This window comes from Anopheles moucheti, chromosome 3 (genome assembly GCF_943734755.1).
Source record: "Anopheles moucheti chromosome 3, idAnoMoucSN_F20_07, whole genome shotgun sequence".
Lineage (NCBI taxonomy): Eukaryota > Metazoa > Arthropoda > Insecta > Diptera > Culicidae > Anopheles > Anopheles moucheti.
Genome location: NC_069141.1, coordinates 41735839 through 41752330, shown reverse-complemented (window position 1 = coordinate 41752330; position 16492 = coordinate 41735839). Strand labels below are relative to the sequence as shown.

The 16492-nt window shown below is 47.8% G+C and overlaps 1 protein-coding gene across 1 annotated transcript in view; it reads right to left on the bottom strand.

Annotated features, from left to right (window-relative positions):
- Positions 1–16492, bottom strand: part of LOC128302695 (uncharacterized) — a 149033-nt gene that overhangs the window by 29490 nt on the left and 103051 nt on the right. Inside the window, 21 exon segments of the mRNA XM_053039559.1 lie at positions 44–376; positions 458–778; positions 1023–1673; positions 1762–2772; positions 2854–3165; positions 3419–3739; positions 4649–5614; positions 5704–6660; positions 6840–7163; positions 7384–7695; positions 7794–8123; positions 8528–8833; positions 8932–9273; positions 9374–9682; positions 9813–10136; positions 10232–10540; positions 10652–10972; positions 11603–11926; positions 12109–12426; positions 12559–12912; positions 13140–16457. Of these exon segments, the coding sequence (XP_052895519.1) occupies positions 44–376; positions 458–778; positions 1023–1673; positions 1762–2772; positions 2854–3165; positions 3419–3739; positions 4649–5614; positions 5704–6660; positions 6840–7163; positions 7384–7695; positions 7794–8123; positions 8528–8833; positions 8932–9273; positions 9374–9682; positions 9813–10136; positions 10232–10540; positions 10652–10972; positions 11603–11926; positions 12109–12426; positions 12559–12912; positions 13140–16457 (12063 nt within the window).

Sequence of the window (16492 nt, the reverse complement as noted above, 5' to 3'; positions counted from 1 at the left end):
ATGCAAAGTTCTGGGAGCCAGAGGAAAGCGAGGAGATTCTTACGTGGCGGAGGCATGGGTCGACAACTTGTGAAAGGATCTCCAGTGTATCCTGCCTCGCATGTACAAATGGGAGTATGGTTGATCACATTACACCTGGCATTGATGCCACACGATCCCGGACAAGGGTCTCGACACTTCTCGTTCATGCATGCCTGATTGCTCGGACATTCCGCGTTAATGGAGCACTCGGGGCGACAATTCGGCGGAGATCCGATGTAGTTGATCAAGCATGAACATGAAGGAGAGCCGTTTACATCACGGCACTGCGAGTTAGGACCGCACGGAGACGGAACGCATGGGTTCCTCACAACGATTGGTGTATCTTGTACCGGAGCTGTTGTAGAAAAGAACAACGATACAGTAGGGCTAGAGATGGAAGAGTCTGCGGCTTGAGTATGGAGAAAGGGGCGCTTACGTGGTATGGGGTAACATCTCGTGAACGGATCGCCTGTGTATCCCGATTGGCATGAGCAAATGGGACTGTGATTATTGACGTTGCACCTAGCATTGGTTCCGCATGTTCCAGGGCACGGATCAACACATTTCTGGTTGACACACGCCTTATCTAAGGAACATTCAGAGCTCACCACACACTCAGGACGACATCCCGGAGGAGAGCCGACATAAGTGGGTAAACACGAGCAGACCGCCTGTCCATTGACCTCTCGACATTGGCTGTTGGGACCACAGGGACTCGGTTGGCAAGGATTGACGTACTCTTTTACCGCTGCGATAAAGGGGAGACACAACAGGCCATTGAACAAAACTAATCAACACATACAGCGAAAGCAATGCCATGGAAAAGGGATCTGCAAAGTCAAAGTCTCGTGTTTCGTGTGTTTTGTCGGGATTGTCTAACATTGGTTGTCCAAGAAGAGGTGCAGGTCAACAGTGAACAGCGATTGTCGAACTAAGCTTGGTCGAGTGAAGCGAGGTCTCAAGCACGCAACAGGCAAAGTATGCGATGAAGGGTTTCTTACGTTCTCTTTGTTGGATGTTACAATATCGGAATGGATCTCCTTCGTAGCCAGGGAAACAGGTACATGAGGGCAGATGGTTCACAACCTGGCAGTCAGCATTCTGACCACAAGTGCCTGGGCAAGGATCTTGACATTTATTCCTAACACAAGCCCTGTTCGATGGGCAGTCCGAGTTGAGCACACATTCTGGACGACATCCTTCGTAGGGGTTTCCAAAGTGATCCTCAATACATGTACATGATCCGGCACCGTTTTGTTCCCTACATTGAGCGTTAGCTCCACATGGGTTGGGTAGGCAAGGAGTCGTTTGATCTTTGGGCGTATCTTGTTGGAAAGGCACGCATTGTGTGAAAGGATCGCCTGTATATGCGACGGCACAAATGCACATAGGTGTGTGGCTGACAACCCTACATTCCGCGTTGACTCCACAGGCGCCTGGACATGGATCTTGACACTTTTGTCGTATGCATGCCAAGTTGTTCGAGCAATCAGAGTTGCTGACACATTCCGGACGGCAATTGGGCGGAGCACCTATCATGCCTTCTATACATGTACAAGACGGTGAATCACCTACTGCACGGCATTGTGCATTTGGTCCACAAGGGGAAGGTTGGCAAGGGTTGGTTGGGGTCATTTGTACTGGAGGCTCAACTGAAAGTGATGAAGAATGACAGGAGAGAGTGATCGTAAGCGATCGCGAACCAAAACAAGCGCAGAGTGATATGGTTGAGAAACATACTCATTGGCTGACAGCGGACGAATGGATCGCCCGTGTATCGTTCCGGGCAGCTACAAATTGGATTATGATTCACAACCGAGCACCGGGCTCCTACGCCACATGTTCCTAGACATGGGTCCCTACATTTCTGGTTGGTACACGCTTGAGTCTGAGGACACTCAGCACTCACAACGCATTCCGGACGACATGTCGGAGGGCTTCCAATGTATCCTGGGACACAGGAGCACACGGCTTGTCCGTTGATTTCGCGACACTGGCTATTAGGGCCGCAGGGCGATGGACTGCAAGGATTGGTCACAGCCGGAGCTTGTTGTGGCCGACACTGCACAAATGCGTTTCCGGCCATTCCATCCGGACATCGGCACATCGGAATGTGATTGATCACTTCGCACAGTGCATCTTGACCGCAAGTGCCCGGACAAGGATCTACACACTTGCTGCGAATACAGGCCCTATCCCGAGCGCAGTCCGAGTTCAATACGCACTCTGGCCTGCAGCCTCGGTACGGATCGCCTTGGTACTCGGGCAAACATGTGCAAATACCGTTCTGGCATTGCGCATTTGCGCCACAGGGCGAAGGATTGCACGGATCATCATTGACGGGCTCAGGCGCTGTAGGAGGAAGGGGATTCGTTATGCAAAGATCTGGGAGCCAGAGGAAAGCGAAGAGATTCTTACGTGGCGGAGGCATGGGTCGACAACTTGTGAAAGGATCTCCAGTGTATCCTGCCTCGCATGTACAAATGGGAGTATGGTTGATCACATTACACCTGGCATTGATGCCACACGATCCCGGACAAGGGTCTCGACACTTCTCGTTCATGCATGCCTGATTGCTCGGACATTCCGCGTTAATGGAGCACTCGGGGCGACAATTCGGCGGAGATCCGATGTAGTTGATCAAGCATGAACATGAAGGAGAGCCGTTTACATCACGGCACTGCGAGTTAGGACCGCACGGAGACGGAACGCATGGGTTCCTCACAACGATTGGTGTATCTTGTACCGGAGCTGTTGTAGAAAAGAACAACGATACAGTAGGGCTAGAGATGGAAGAGTCTGCGGCTTGAGTATGGAGAAAGGGGCGCTTACGTGGTATGGGGTAACATCTCGTGAACGGATCGCCTGTGTATCCCGATTGGCATGAGCAAATGGGACTGTGATTATTGACGTTGCATCTAGCATTGGTTCCGCATGTTCCAGGGCACGGATCAACACATTTCTGGTTGACACACGCCTTATCTAAGGAACATTCAGAGCTCACCACACACTCAGGGCGACATCCCGGAGGAGAGCCGACATAAGTGGGTAGACACGAGCAGACCGCCTGTCCATTGACCTCTCGACATTGGCTGTTGGGACCACAGGGACTCGGTTGGCAAGGATTGACGTACTCTTTTACCGCTGCGATAAAGGGGAGACACAACAGGCCATTGAACAAAACTAATCAACACATACAGCGAAAGCAATGCCATGGAAAAGGGATCTGCAAAGTCAAAGTCTCGTGTTTCGTGTGTTTTGTCGGGATTGTCTAACATTGGTTGTCCAAGAAGAGGTGCGGGTCAACAGTGAACAGCGATTGTCGAACTAAGCTTGGTCGAGTGAAGCGAGGTCTCAAGCACGCAACAGGCAAAGCATGCGATGAAGGGTTTCTTACGTTCTCTTTGTTGGATGTTACAATATCGGAATGGATCTCCTTCGTAGCCAGGGAAACAGGTACATGAGGGCAGATGGTTCACAACCTGGCAGTCAGCATTCTGACCACAAGTGCCTGGGCAAGGATCTTGACATTTATTCCTAACACAAGCCCTGTTCGATGGGCAGTCCGAGTTGAGCACACATTCCGGACGACATCCTTCGTAGGGGTTTCCAAAGTAATCCTCAATACATGTACATGATCCGGCACCGTTTTGTTCCCTACATTGAGCGTTAGCTCCACATGGGCTGGGGTTGCAGGGATTTATAACAGGTACATCTTCTGCAAGTTTTGAAACCAAACATTGGCGCTTATTGTTTTGTGTAACTACTGCACGTTTAAGCAAGCGGTAGCACGATGTTCAAGCTCTTTTGTGTGAAGCCCCAACCTGTGGCAAATAACCATTGAAAGCGAGTGTTTTCCTTTGCATAGCAGTTTTATGTGACAGTGTGGTTTTCGTAATATAATATTTTATTGGAAGCAGCGTGCGTTTTTATAGTTGGAGAATTCAATAACTTACCTTTACGAATTCTCTTGAGACAAGCTAAAGCCCTTAACAATAATAGCATCAAACAAATTGAACGTTCTAAACAGTATGCATAATTCATGATTATTTTTGATTTTTTTAAAGTCCTTGCTAGGATCATGTGCGATAAAACTAGCTGAAATGTACTAATTATTTCTAGCTCATGTTTTTGATTTACTAATTGTGCAGAATGCTGTAGTCATTGAGGATGGTGTTGATTGAAATTTGTTTTAAATATTCATGAATTTAACATACATTATTATTGAAAAACATGTATACAATCATTTCTCGAGTTACGCGATTCCGGAGATACGCGAATTTGACATACGCAAATCTAGAAATTTTGACTGTTCGTGTAATTTTATACGTGAAATTCATTTTTTTTCACGATACATTATTTTATTTTCATTTTTTATAAAAGCACCATTTTTTAATTTGAATTATGAATGTGCTACGTAACGTGAAAAGAAGTATTCAATCCGTGAATATTACATATGAACGATATTATAAAAGAAATTCGACTTATGCGAAAAATGTTTATTACGCGAATACCACGCATTATTCGCATAACTCGAGAAATGACTGCACATGTAAAAGCCTATTGCCGTAATCTGCGTCATAGCGTGAGAATGCAAAACAAATAGAATATTTTTTGCAGTACTTACCGATAACGGCTTGACATCCAGTGAATGGGTCTCCAGTAAATCCAGCATCACAACTGCAGCTCGGCGTATGACGTGAAACGGAACATTTAGCATTTAGCCCGCATGATCCAGGACACGGATCGGTACACTTTTGTCTGATACAAGCTTGATGGTCAGCACATTCTGTACTTAAAATGCATTCCGGTCTGCAATTGGGTGGTGCTCCTATATAACCAGGTAGACATGAGCAAGCTTCCCTGTCTCCAACAACTTTACACTCGGCATTTGGTCCACATGGTGATGGCGTGCATAATGCTCGTGGAGCCTCCGTTGTTGAGATAGTAACGATTTCTTTATAGCAACGAGTGAACGGATCGCCGGTAAACCCGGGTGTACAACTACATATTGGGTTGTGATTGATGATGTTGCAGTTAGCATTTTGGCCACACGAACCAGGACATGGATCTATACACCTGAAGTTGACGCAAGCTCGGTTCGCCTCACAGTCACTGTTTTGTTGGCATTCTGGTCGACAGTTTGGTGGACTACCAACCATATCAGGTTGGCATTTGCAGACGGCTACACCGTTTTGGATACGACAAATGCTATTCGGACCACATGTGAATTTATCACATACAGGAGGAGCAGGCGTTATTGGATCTGCCATTCGTAGATTGCATTGAACGAATGGATCACCTTCCATGTTTTCTGGGCAGATACACGTGGGAACGTGATTATGAATTTCGCACAAAGCTTGAGCGCCACAAACACCTGGACAGGGATCAACACACTTATACTGAACACATGCTAGCTTATCTGGGCAGTCGGAATTTACGTCACATTCACGCCGACAACCCGAAAATACATCATACGGATTTCCTTCGTAACCAGCCAGACAGTAGCAAGCTCCAGCATTATTTCGCTCTCGACATTCAGCGTTCGGTCCGCAAGGTGAAGGTGTGCAAGGCGTTAGACGCTCAGTGGTAGCTGTAATCAAGAAAAAAAGGAATTAATGATTATCCGAAATGTTTTAGCTACTGTCGAGAGCTGCGATATTCCCATCACCAGATACTTACGCGGCAAAATGCGACTGCATTGTTCAAGCGGATTTCCTTCGAAACCTTCATCACACGTACAGACTGGTTTATGGTTGATTACTCTACAAACCGCGTTCAAACCACATCCAGCTGCACAGGGATCAAGACATCTTTCGTTTTGACATGCCAAATTGCTTGGACACTCGGCGTCTCTCGTGCATTCAGGTCGGCAATTTGGAGGTCTTCCGATATAGTTAGGTGCGCATGAACAAGCAGGCTGGCTTCCGACTGTTCGACAGTTCGCGTTCGGTCCACATGGTGAAGGTACACACGGATTCAAAGGAGTGATATCCTTTTGTTCCTCCTTCTTTGCACACTGTATGAACGGATCGCCGGTAAATCCAGGAGGACAGCTGCATATTGGATTATGATTAACCACCTGACAACGTGCCTCCGTACCACAAGTTCCCGGGCACGGATCAACACATTTCTTATTTACGCAAGCTCGATCCTGACTGCACTCCGAGCTAACGACGCATTCCGGACGACACATCGGTGGCGTACCGATGTAACCTGCCAGACAAGAGCAAACCGGATGTCCGTTGATTTCTCTACACTGGCTGTTTGGCCCACATGGTGACGGTTGGCAGCCTGGTAGCTTTGGCCGCTCCGTTACAATCTCAGCCAGCGTACAGGTACTGGCCGGATCGCCGGTATATCCCTCCAAGCAGTAGCACACTGGGCTGTGGTTTTGGACTGCACATTCAGCATTAAGCCCACACACGCCCGGGCATGGATCTCGGCATTTATTATTCATGCAAGCCTTCGACTTTTCGCAATCGGTATTCTGCACACATTCGGGACGACATCCTGTATAAGGATCTCCGAAATATTCTGGCATACATGTACATGATCCAGCTCCATTCCTTTCCTTGCATATCGCATTAGCGCCGCACGGTGATGGATTGCACGGATTGACTGGTTCTTCGTCACGTACTATTGTGGGAAAATTAGCAATTGGAAAGTGTTGTTATTAATTTAAATGCACATTTCTGAAGACAATATCTTTTAGCAGTGGACAAATACGAAATTGGAGAGGTAATTTAACGAATAGGGGCTAAAACTATTAAATGAATCGACAATTTTTAGCCAATTCTTAAAACTATTATGCTTACTGGTAGTGACTATTTCTGTACAGACAGAGAAAGGATCTCCGGTAAATCCAGCCTCGCATTCGCAGATCGGATTGTGTTTCACTACTGTACATCGTGCGTTAATACCACAAGAGCCCACACATGGATTAGTACAACGTTCATTTACACATGCCAACGTAGCAGGGCACTCGGCATTGAGCATACACTCTGGACGGCAGTTTGGCGCTCGGCCGATATAATTCGGTAAACAAGAACATGCAGGTGTCGACCCAATGGCGCGACAGACAGAGTTTGGTCCACAAGGTGAAGGAACGCATGGGTCTACTGGATCTTGTACGACCGGAGCTTCTATGTAGTGATCAACGATGATACCGAGACGCGTAACAGTAGATCGATGGATTTAAAGAGCAAGAAAGCAAAAAAGCAAGAGAAAAAGATAGCGAAGAGCAAGAAAGCATTGGAAAGTCAAGAAATGTAGGATAGAAAAATAAAAAAAAGTTTTATGATGTAGTTTCATCTCATCAGTATCGCTGAAGAATGCTAGCATTCTGTACAAGGTGCTTACTTTCAACAGGCACACATCGAACGAACGGATCTCCGGTGAAACCAAGCGAGCAGCTACATATCGGATTATGATTCACTACTTGGCAACGGGCATTCTGTCCGCAAGTACCAGGACATGGATCGTTGCACTTTTGACCGATGCAAGCCTTATCGAGAGGACACTCCGAACTGACAATACACTCCGGTCGGCAGTTTGGTGGCGTACCGATAAAGCTTGCCTGGCAAGTACACACGGCATGACCGTTCGATTCGCGACATATGCTATTCGGACCACATGGAGACGGAGAGCAAGGATTGATCGGTTCATTTTGTTCTAAAATGTGGGCAAAGTGTACAAAAAAGTTTTAAATGAGTAAGCTTATCCAATACACGTAGGAGTGAAAGCCCAAGCAAAGGGAACAACTGTCTTACTAGGTTGCTCTGGTAGACGGCATTGCGTGAAAGGGTCACCGGTAAAGCCCGGTCGGCAAGCGCAACTTGGAGAGTGATTAACAACGTAGCATTCGGCGTCGATGCCACAAACACCAGGGCAAGGATCGGCGCATTTATTGTTTACGCAGGCCCTCACGCGAGGACAATCGCTATTGGTAACACACTCAGGTCGACAGCCGCTGTACGGATCGCCAAAGTAGTCTGGCAGACATGTACATGATCCAGCACCATTTCGTTCCTTACATACCGCATTGGATCCACAGGGCGATGGGTTGCATGGGTTTCGTGGTTCTTCACGAACAGGTGTTACTACAAGAAGAGAGGTAGTTTATACAAAGTTGCTAGTCCCACACCTTACACGTATATATATTGCATGTTACTACTACTCTGTATTACATCGCACGGTTCTGTAATCGTTCAATCTGTAGAGCTACTGGTTACAATCACATTTTGTACACGAGATGACATCTGCGATAACTGATAGACAATTTGTCTTGTTAATGTCGATCAGTATCGCAGCAGTCAAGAGCCAATGTTATTTATATATACACACATGCAAACGAACTGTACATATCTACAGAGGAAGTGAGAATGGCGCAAGCGTAGACCAGTCATCCTGTCATATAAAGGAATGAGCTACGCTTGCACAATACTTCACATAAAGTGCGTAAAGAAGAGTAGTGGGATAGTAGGAAAATGAAAAGAAATCTTACAAGGAATAACTGTACATCCAGAGAAAGGATCGCCCGTATATCCGGTTTGGCAGGAACAGGTAGGAGAGTGTTCGATCACATGACACACGGCATTGGGGCCGCACGAACCCGGACAAGGATCGGCGCACTTTTCATTGACGCAGGCAAGATTACCAGCGCACTCCGCATTGATCGTACACTCAGGGCGACAGTTCGGTGCCCGTCCAACATAGTTGGGCAGACAGGAACAGGCCGGAACATTGCCGACTGCCCTGCATTGCGAATTCGGTCCGCACGGCGATGGAACGCAGGGATTCGTTGGTTCCGCTTGAACCACTTGTTCTAGAAAAAAGGACAACGGAAGACGAGGAATTCGGAGGACCATTATTGACCGTGACGAATGGACGCATACGAGGATATCCAACGAGGATATAACTAGAAAGGGAAGTTCGGCTTACTTTCTTCCGGAACGCATCGCTCGAACGGGTCGCCCGTGAAACCGGAGGGACAGCTACAGATGGGATTATGGTTAATCACCGTACAACGGGCATTAAAACCGCATGTTCCTGGGCATGGATCCAAGCACGATTGCTTAATGCAAGCCTTGTCCAGAGCACATTCAGAGCTAACTGTACACTCTGGTCGGCATGCCGGCGGAGTACCAATATATTGTGCTTGGCACGAACAGACGGCGTGATCGTTAACATTGCGACACTGACTGTATGGTCCGCAGGGCGATGGACGACACGGATCGATAGGTGTGTGTTCTATTTCTACATTGCCGAAGAAAGATAAGTAATACGACTGTTAGGAACAACGGTATTCTTCCACTACTAGCAACGACGAGCGTTGAAAAAAAAAACCTACGTTTCGGTATCTCGCGACATGCTTGTGATGGGTTGCCAGTGTAGCCGGGCAGACAAGAGCAGGAAGGTGAATGGTTCATGACGAAACACTCAGCATTCAGACCGCACATTCCCGGACATGGGTCGACGCATTTGTTGTTCAAGCACGCTCGCGTATTTGCACAATCCGAGCTGAGCATACACTCGGGACGGCACTCGTGATAAGGATCACCGAAGTAATCCTGCACACAAGTGCACGATCCGGCATTGTTGCGTACGTTACAATCGGCATTAATCCCACACGGCGAAGGATTGCAAGGGTCTATAATTTCTGGTTCGCGATGTACTAGAGTAGAGGTAATGTTGCAATGCACAATAAACACGAAGAAACAAAATGGAATTTGTATCAGAAAATTGATAGTTTCGTTCAGTTGTTACGATTTTTGTGGACCGATTCTTACTTATTACGAGCGTACATGAAGTGTATGGGTCTCCTTCGTATCCTTCGATACAACGACAGTTAGGCTGATGGTTTTGTACAGCGCAGAGCGCATTTGAGCCACATGATCCAGGGCAAGGATCACCGCACCGCTCGTTAATACATGCTTTCATTGGTGTGCACTGCGAGTTGGAAGTGCACTCAGGGCGACAGTTCGGCGCACGACCGATGTAGTTTGGAAGACAAGAGCAGGCGGCAGTATGACCAACCGCTTTGCACTGAGAATTCGGTCCACATGGCGAAGGAATACACGGATCGGCAGGTGTTTCCTGTACGACTGGACGACCTACGCGTCGAAAAAATTGCATTTGCAGGGAGGAAAGTAAATTTGTAGTAATCTTACAGACACCACACAACTACGTTCGTTTTGATTATTCTTACGTTCTTCCGGTACACATCGCACAAAAGGATCTCCTGTAAAACCAGCCTTGCAACTGCATATCGGATTGTGGTTAACTACTTGACATCGTGCATTAAAACCGCACGTCCCCGGACAGGGATCCGTACATTTCGTTTTAACACACGATTTGTCCAGAGGGCACTCTGAGCTGACCACACACTCCGGACGACAGTTCGGCGGAGAACCAATATAGTTCTGCTGGCAAGTGCATACAGCATGGTTGTTCAACACGCGACAAATGCTGTTCGGACCACATGGTGACGGTTGACAAGGTTGAACTATCGGCTCATCTCGAACTAAGTGTAACATTCGAGCATGGAAACAAAAGGTGAGGAAAACATGCATCAGAACAAGGAATTTTTTCGCCATGAGCGAACGTTAACAATAGAATTGTTTCCTACAGAATTTCTTACTTTCTGGCTGGGGTCTACATTCGGTGAATGGGTTTCCTATGAACCCGGCTACGCAAACGCAGCTCGGCGAATGATTTACAACGTGACATTCAGCATTAACACCGCATGTTCCAGGGCACGGATCTTGACATTTGTTATTAATACAGGCACGAGTTCTAGGACAATCGCTATTCATAACACACTCTGGACGACACCCAACGTATGGATCGCCAAAGTATTCCGGTGCACAGGTGCATGATCCCGCCCCATTGCGTTCTTTGCAAATTGCATTCGCTCCACACGGGCTGGGATTACATGGCATGGGCGTTTCTTCTTGAACAACTGAAAAGTGAACGAAACATTTGAGATAGTTTGTTAGGTAGCCGTTACTATGCCAATAAACTGTTGAAGCAATTGATCATCAATGGATGATTTAAATTTTAGCAAATACATGTAATAGCTTTACTTAATGTTACATTAGGGTTTTTGGAATCAAGTTTCCGTGTTCTCATCGAATCGATGTAAAATTTCAACTGAAGCAATTAAATATGGTTTAATCAGCTCTCTGAAGCCAACTTATCAAATATCTTTGGGTGTATTTGGGTGCGTCATGCACAGCCTCTGAAATATTTCAGTGTATTCAGTGTAGTGGTAGTGAAATGTTTCAATATACTTGCATTATTCATGACCGAATCATGAACACACAAATTATATCACCGTTGTAAACATTGTTATATAGTATAATGTTGATTTTTTTTAGCTTTTGTGTGTAATGTAACAAGTGTACCCATCCAACAAGCGTGTTTAGACTAAAGATTTTAGTCCGTATCAATATTTTTTTAAAGCCAGAAGCATTATTTTTGCCTCAAAAGCAGTTATTGTTCGCAATTCATAAGATATTATGCTTAGCTGCCTTATCGCCACTACAAGTTTTTTTCGCTACGGTTGTCGGTGGCTTACTCTGAATGATGCTGCATCCAGCGAAAGGATCCCCACTGTAGCCTGGCGAGCAGCTACATAAGGGTTTGTGAGCAACTACAACGCATTCGGTATTTACTCCACACGATCCAAGGCAAGGATTGCCGCATTTTTCATTGATGCAGGCCAAATTCATAGGACATTCGGAATCTACGGTACATTCGGGCCTACAGTTTGGTGGACGGCCCACGTAATTGGGCAGGCACGAACAAACAGCACGATTGTTGTGCTCTTTGCACAAAGAGTTAACTCCACACGGCGATGGTTGACATGGATTCCTGTACTCTTCCTGCAACACAGGTTGTGCTGCATCGTGTGCAAACACATACGTTGGGAAGGGTTGACAAATGGAGAAAAAGGGAAAATGATATTGAACAATTGATATTCAAGTTGAAAAGAGCGTGGAAAACAGCATTTGCACTAAGCGAAAAAGCTAGGGGGTTTAATGCTTGGCAATTAGCTTGCATTGGCCAGGACTGATAGCTTACTTGGCTCTGGTGAGCACTGCACAAACGGGTCACCCGTAAATCCAGCGTTACAGCTGCAAATAGGATTGTGGTTCACCACACGGCACCGCGCATTCATGCCGCATGTACCTGGGCAAGGATCAATACAACGCTGGTTCAGGCACGTTCTATCGCGCGGACATTCGGCATTGATAAGACACTCTGGACGACAGTTGGGAGGAACGCCGGAACAACTGATTTGACACGAGCAAACGGGATGACCGTCTAGCACCCTGCATATGCTGTACGGTCCGCATGGAGACGGCGAACAGGGATCAATCGGATGACGAGCGGGAAGGTCTAATACGATAGGTGACAGGTGTCAAAACCATAGCAAAACGTGCAAAAGATGGAAGAGAAGAATAGAAGATGGAATGTGTGTGTATATTACACGTTAGTGAAAGTGATTCCATTTACCAGGAGTGATAGGACAGATTGTCTGGACAGATATCTTACTTTCTACCACAATAATAAGACGGCAAGCCTGTGATGGATTGCCTGTATAACCGGGACTACAGCTACAGTACGGCGAGTGGTTATGTACACGACATTCACTATTTGGACCGCATGTACCAAGGCATGGATCGATACAGCGCATGTTAACGCATGCCTTGGTTGACGGACATTCTGAACTCTGAACGCATTCCGGTCTGCAGTTGACGTATGGATCACCGAAATAATTGGGCATACATGCACACGAACCAGCTCCGTTGCGATCCTTGCAGATCGCATTCGATCCGCAAGGCGACGGATTACATGGCTCAATAATTTCGTCCCGTTTAATCGCTACAAAAGGTGTATTAAGGTTATTAAGTCATCATTGATGTCAAAAAAATAGTAAATTCTATATTTAGTTTGTTAATGGACATAAACCGATCAGTCTACTGACACTGACGGACATATGCGTTAGAATAGGTAACTGGACGAAATGTTGTAAAACATAACCTCCGAAAGCGGACATTGAGGTTTACGGGAAATAGAAAAGGACGGGCACTTACCGACTGGATTGCAACCACTGTATGGATCCCCTTCGAAACCATTAACACAATAACATTCCGGTCGATGGTTGCGGGCAACACAGTCCGCATTGTAGCCACACGAACCCACGCATGGATCGCGACACTTCTGGTTGAAGCACGCACGATTTGATGGGCAATCCTGATCCGTTTCGCACTCCGGTCTGCAGTTCGGGGGAGCACCCAGCATGCCGGCCGCACATGTGCAGACCGCACGGTTATCAATTTCACGACACTCAGAGTACGCTCCACATGGGCTGGGCTGGCAAGGATGCACCGGTTCCGCTGGTTTCGGATAGCACTGTTCGAATGGATTGCCGATCATGTCACGCTGGCAGCTGCAAAACGGTTTGTGGTTGATAACTTGACACTGCGCATTGATGCCACACAATCCTGGGCAAGGATCTTTGCATTTTAAGTTAATGCAGCTACGATCGTGGGGACATTCCTCGTTACTAGAACATTCCGGTCTGCATGCCGGTGGTGTTCCACGGTATCCCTCGGCGCAGGAGCATGTTGGCCGTCCTCCCACCACGCGGCACACACTGTTCGATGGGCAGGAAGCGCATGGATCTTTTGGTGCCACCGGTGGTGGAATATCCTTACGACAGCCGCGGAATGGATCGCCCACGTATCCACGGCTACATTCGCACACTGGTATATGGTTAGCTACGGTGCAATCCGCATTCGTACCACACACACCCGGACACGGATCGCGGCAATGTTGATTGACGCACGCCGTATGGCTTGGGCAGTCAGAATTCAAAACACACTCCGGCCTACATCCCGTATTGTACGGATCTCCCAGATATGGTGTAATGCATGTACACTTTGCAGCACCGTTATGCTCACTGCATATTGCGTTTTCTGCACACGGGTTCGGATAGCAAACGTCCCTGGGCGTGTCCTTCGGAACAGCGGAGCAACCGATGAATGCATCTCCTTCAAACCCTGCACGACAGCTGCAGAACGCCGAATGCGCCACAATATGACAGTCAGCATTCGCTCCGCATGCGTTTGCACACGGATTCTGGCACTTTTCGTTAATGCACGCTTTGTCCTGGGGACATTCCGAACTTAGCACACACTCCGGTCGGCAGGCGGGCGGAGACCCAATGAAGTTCGGTTGACACGAGCACACCGGTCGCCGGCCGCGTACTTGACACAGTGAGTTTGGTCCGCATGGTGATGGATCGCAAGGGTTTCTTTGCTCCTTCGGTGGTTCATTCTGGCGAGATTCACATATCACGAACGGATCACCCTGCTGGTTGGCACCGCAGCTACATATCGGATTATGGTTTAGCACCTCACACCGTGCACCGACACCGCACGTACCCGGGCATGGATCGGCACATTTCAGGTTGATGCATGCTTTATTCTGCGGACACTCTGCATTGATCATACATTCTGCCTGGCAGGCGGGCGGCACTCCACGGTATCCCGGTAAGCACGAACAGATGGCATAACCATCCGGTGTAGAGCGACATTTGCTGTTCGGACCACACGGATTGGGATCACAGGGCGTATTATCCGGCGGAAGATAGGTGCGTTCCGTACACGCGACCAGTGCATCGCCGGTGTGCGTGGGCGGACAGTAACATATTGGCAAATGATTGACAACCTTGCATTGCGCGTTCACACCACATGCATCAACACACGGATCAACGCAGCGCGAATTTACGCACGCCTTACTGATCGGACAATCCGTGTTCAGCACACATTCCGGCCGGCAGCCTACTAACGGGTCTCCGTAGTAATTTTTCTTACACACACATGCTAAAACTCCGTTCTGCTGTTTGCATTGTGTGTTTGCACCGCACCGTATGCTATCGCACGTTTCCCGTGGACTTTCCTGTGGTTTACACTGCTCGTAAGGGTTTCCTTGCATGTTCGGTGGACAATAGCAAACGGGTCGATGGCGTTCCACGGTGCAGAGAGCGTTATAGCCACACGATCCTGGGCACGGATCTTGACACTGTGACTGCAGACAGGCCATATTGAATGGACAATCTGTGTTCAACACACATTGTGGTCGACATCGGGGATTGTGAATTGCGTCCGGGGCCACGCACGGATCGCACAGTGCTACATCGTTCCCGTAGATCGAGCATATTTCTCCAGGACCACACGGATCCGACAAGCACGGTTGTCTCGTCATGTTTCTGTCCTCTGGTATCGGCACACATTGAACGAAAGCATCTCCGGTGTAACCGGAAGGACATTTACACATTGGTGTGTGGTAATTAACACTGCATTCCGCATTCACACCGCAAACCGTTCCTAATGCACAAGGCGAAACACACTTGTGATTGACGCAAGACTTGTCGGGTGTACAGTCAGAATTAATGTCACATTCCGGTTTGCAACCTTTCCGTGGATCACCTTGGTAGTTTGTCAAGCACTTACAGACCGGGCGTTTGTTTCTCATCGTGCATCGAGCATTTGCACCACACGGGCTAGGATTACAAGCGTCTCGAGGCCGTTCATCTAAGCTGTAGCATTGAATGGCGGGATTACCTGTCAAACCAGTGTCACAGAAACATACCGGATGATGCTTCTCTACACGACAGTGAGCTCCCGTACCGCATGATCCCGGGCACGGGTCCGAACACCGAAGTCCGATACAAGCCTTATCTGTGGCACATTGGTCGTCGTTCAGACATTCGAAGGCATGGCAACCGGTTGTCGTTGGATCTCCACTCAACCCTGGCGGGCATCGGCATCCCGGAGAACCATCCACCAGCAGTACACACTCTGCACCAGGAGCGCAAGGGTTTGGTTCGCACACTGATCTTGGCTGCTCCACGCATCCGCCGTAAGGATCTCCAATAAAGTTCGGTTTGCAGTAACACTGTTCTCTGCCTTCCGCGACGTAACAATCGGCATTCGCACCGCATGGTCCCGGTTGACATAGTTCCGGTGTCATAACCGGTTCGAAACAGCTACGATACGGGTTGCCGATCATCGAGTCTGGACAGTAGCAAACGGGGTTTCGCGTAGCATCACATATTGCTCCAAAACCGCAGGGATTCGGATCGCATGGAGTCGAAGGTTCTACACAACCACGAATCGTATTGGGACTTTCGATGTAACCTGGCACACAAGTACATTTTGCATAACCGTTGCTTAGTATTGTGCACTGCGTGTTCGGCCCACACGGTGACGGAACACATGGATTTTGTGGCAATGTGCATGGTGTCTGTGGGGGATTTCCTTCAAACTCTGGCAAACAGAAACACGTCGCTTTACCGTTAATTTTTCGGCATCCCGAGTTGGGACCGCATGGATTCGGAGTGCAATCGTCACCTTCGGGAACTAATGGTAAAAAAAAGCAGAAAGATTGTTTTTTG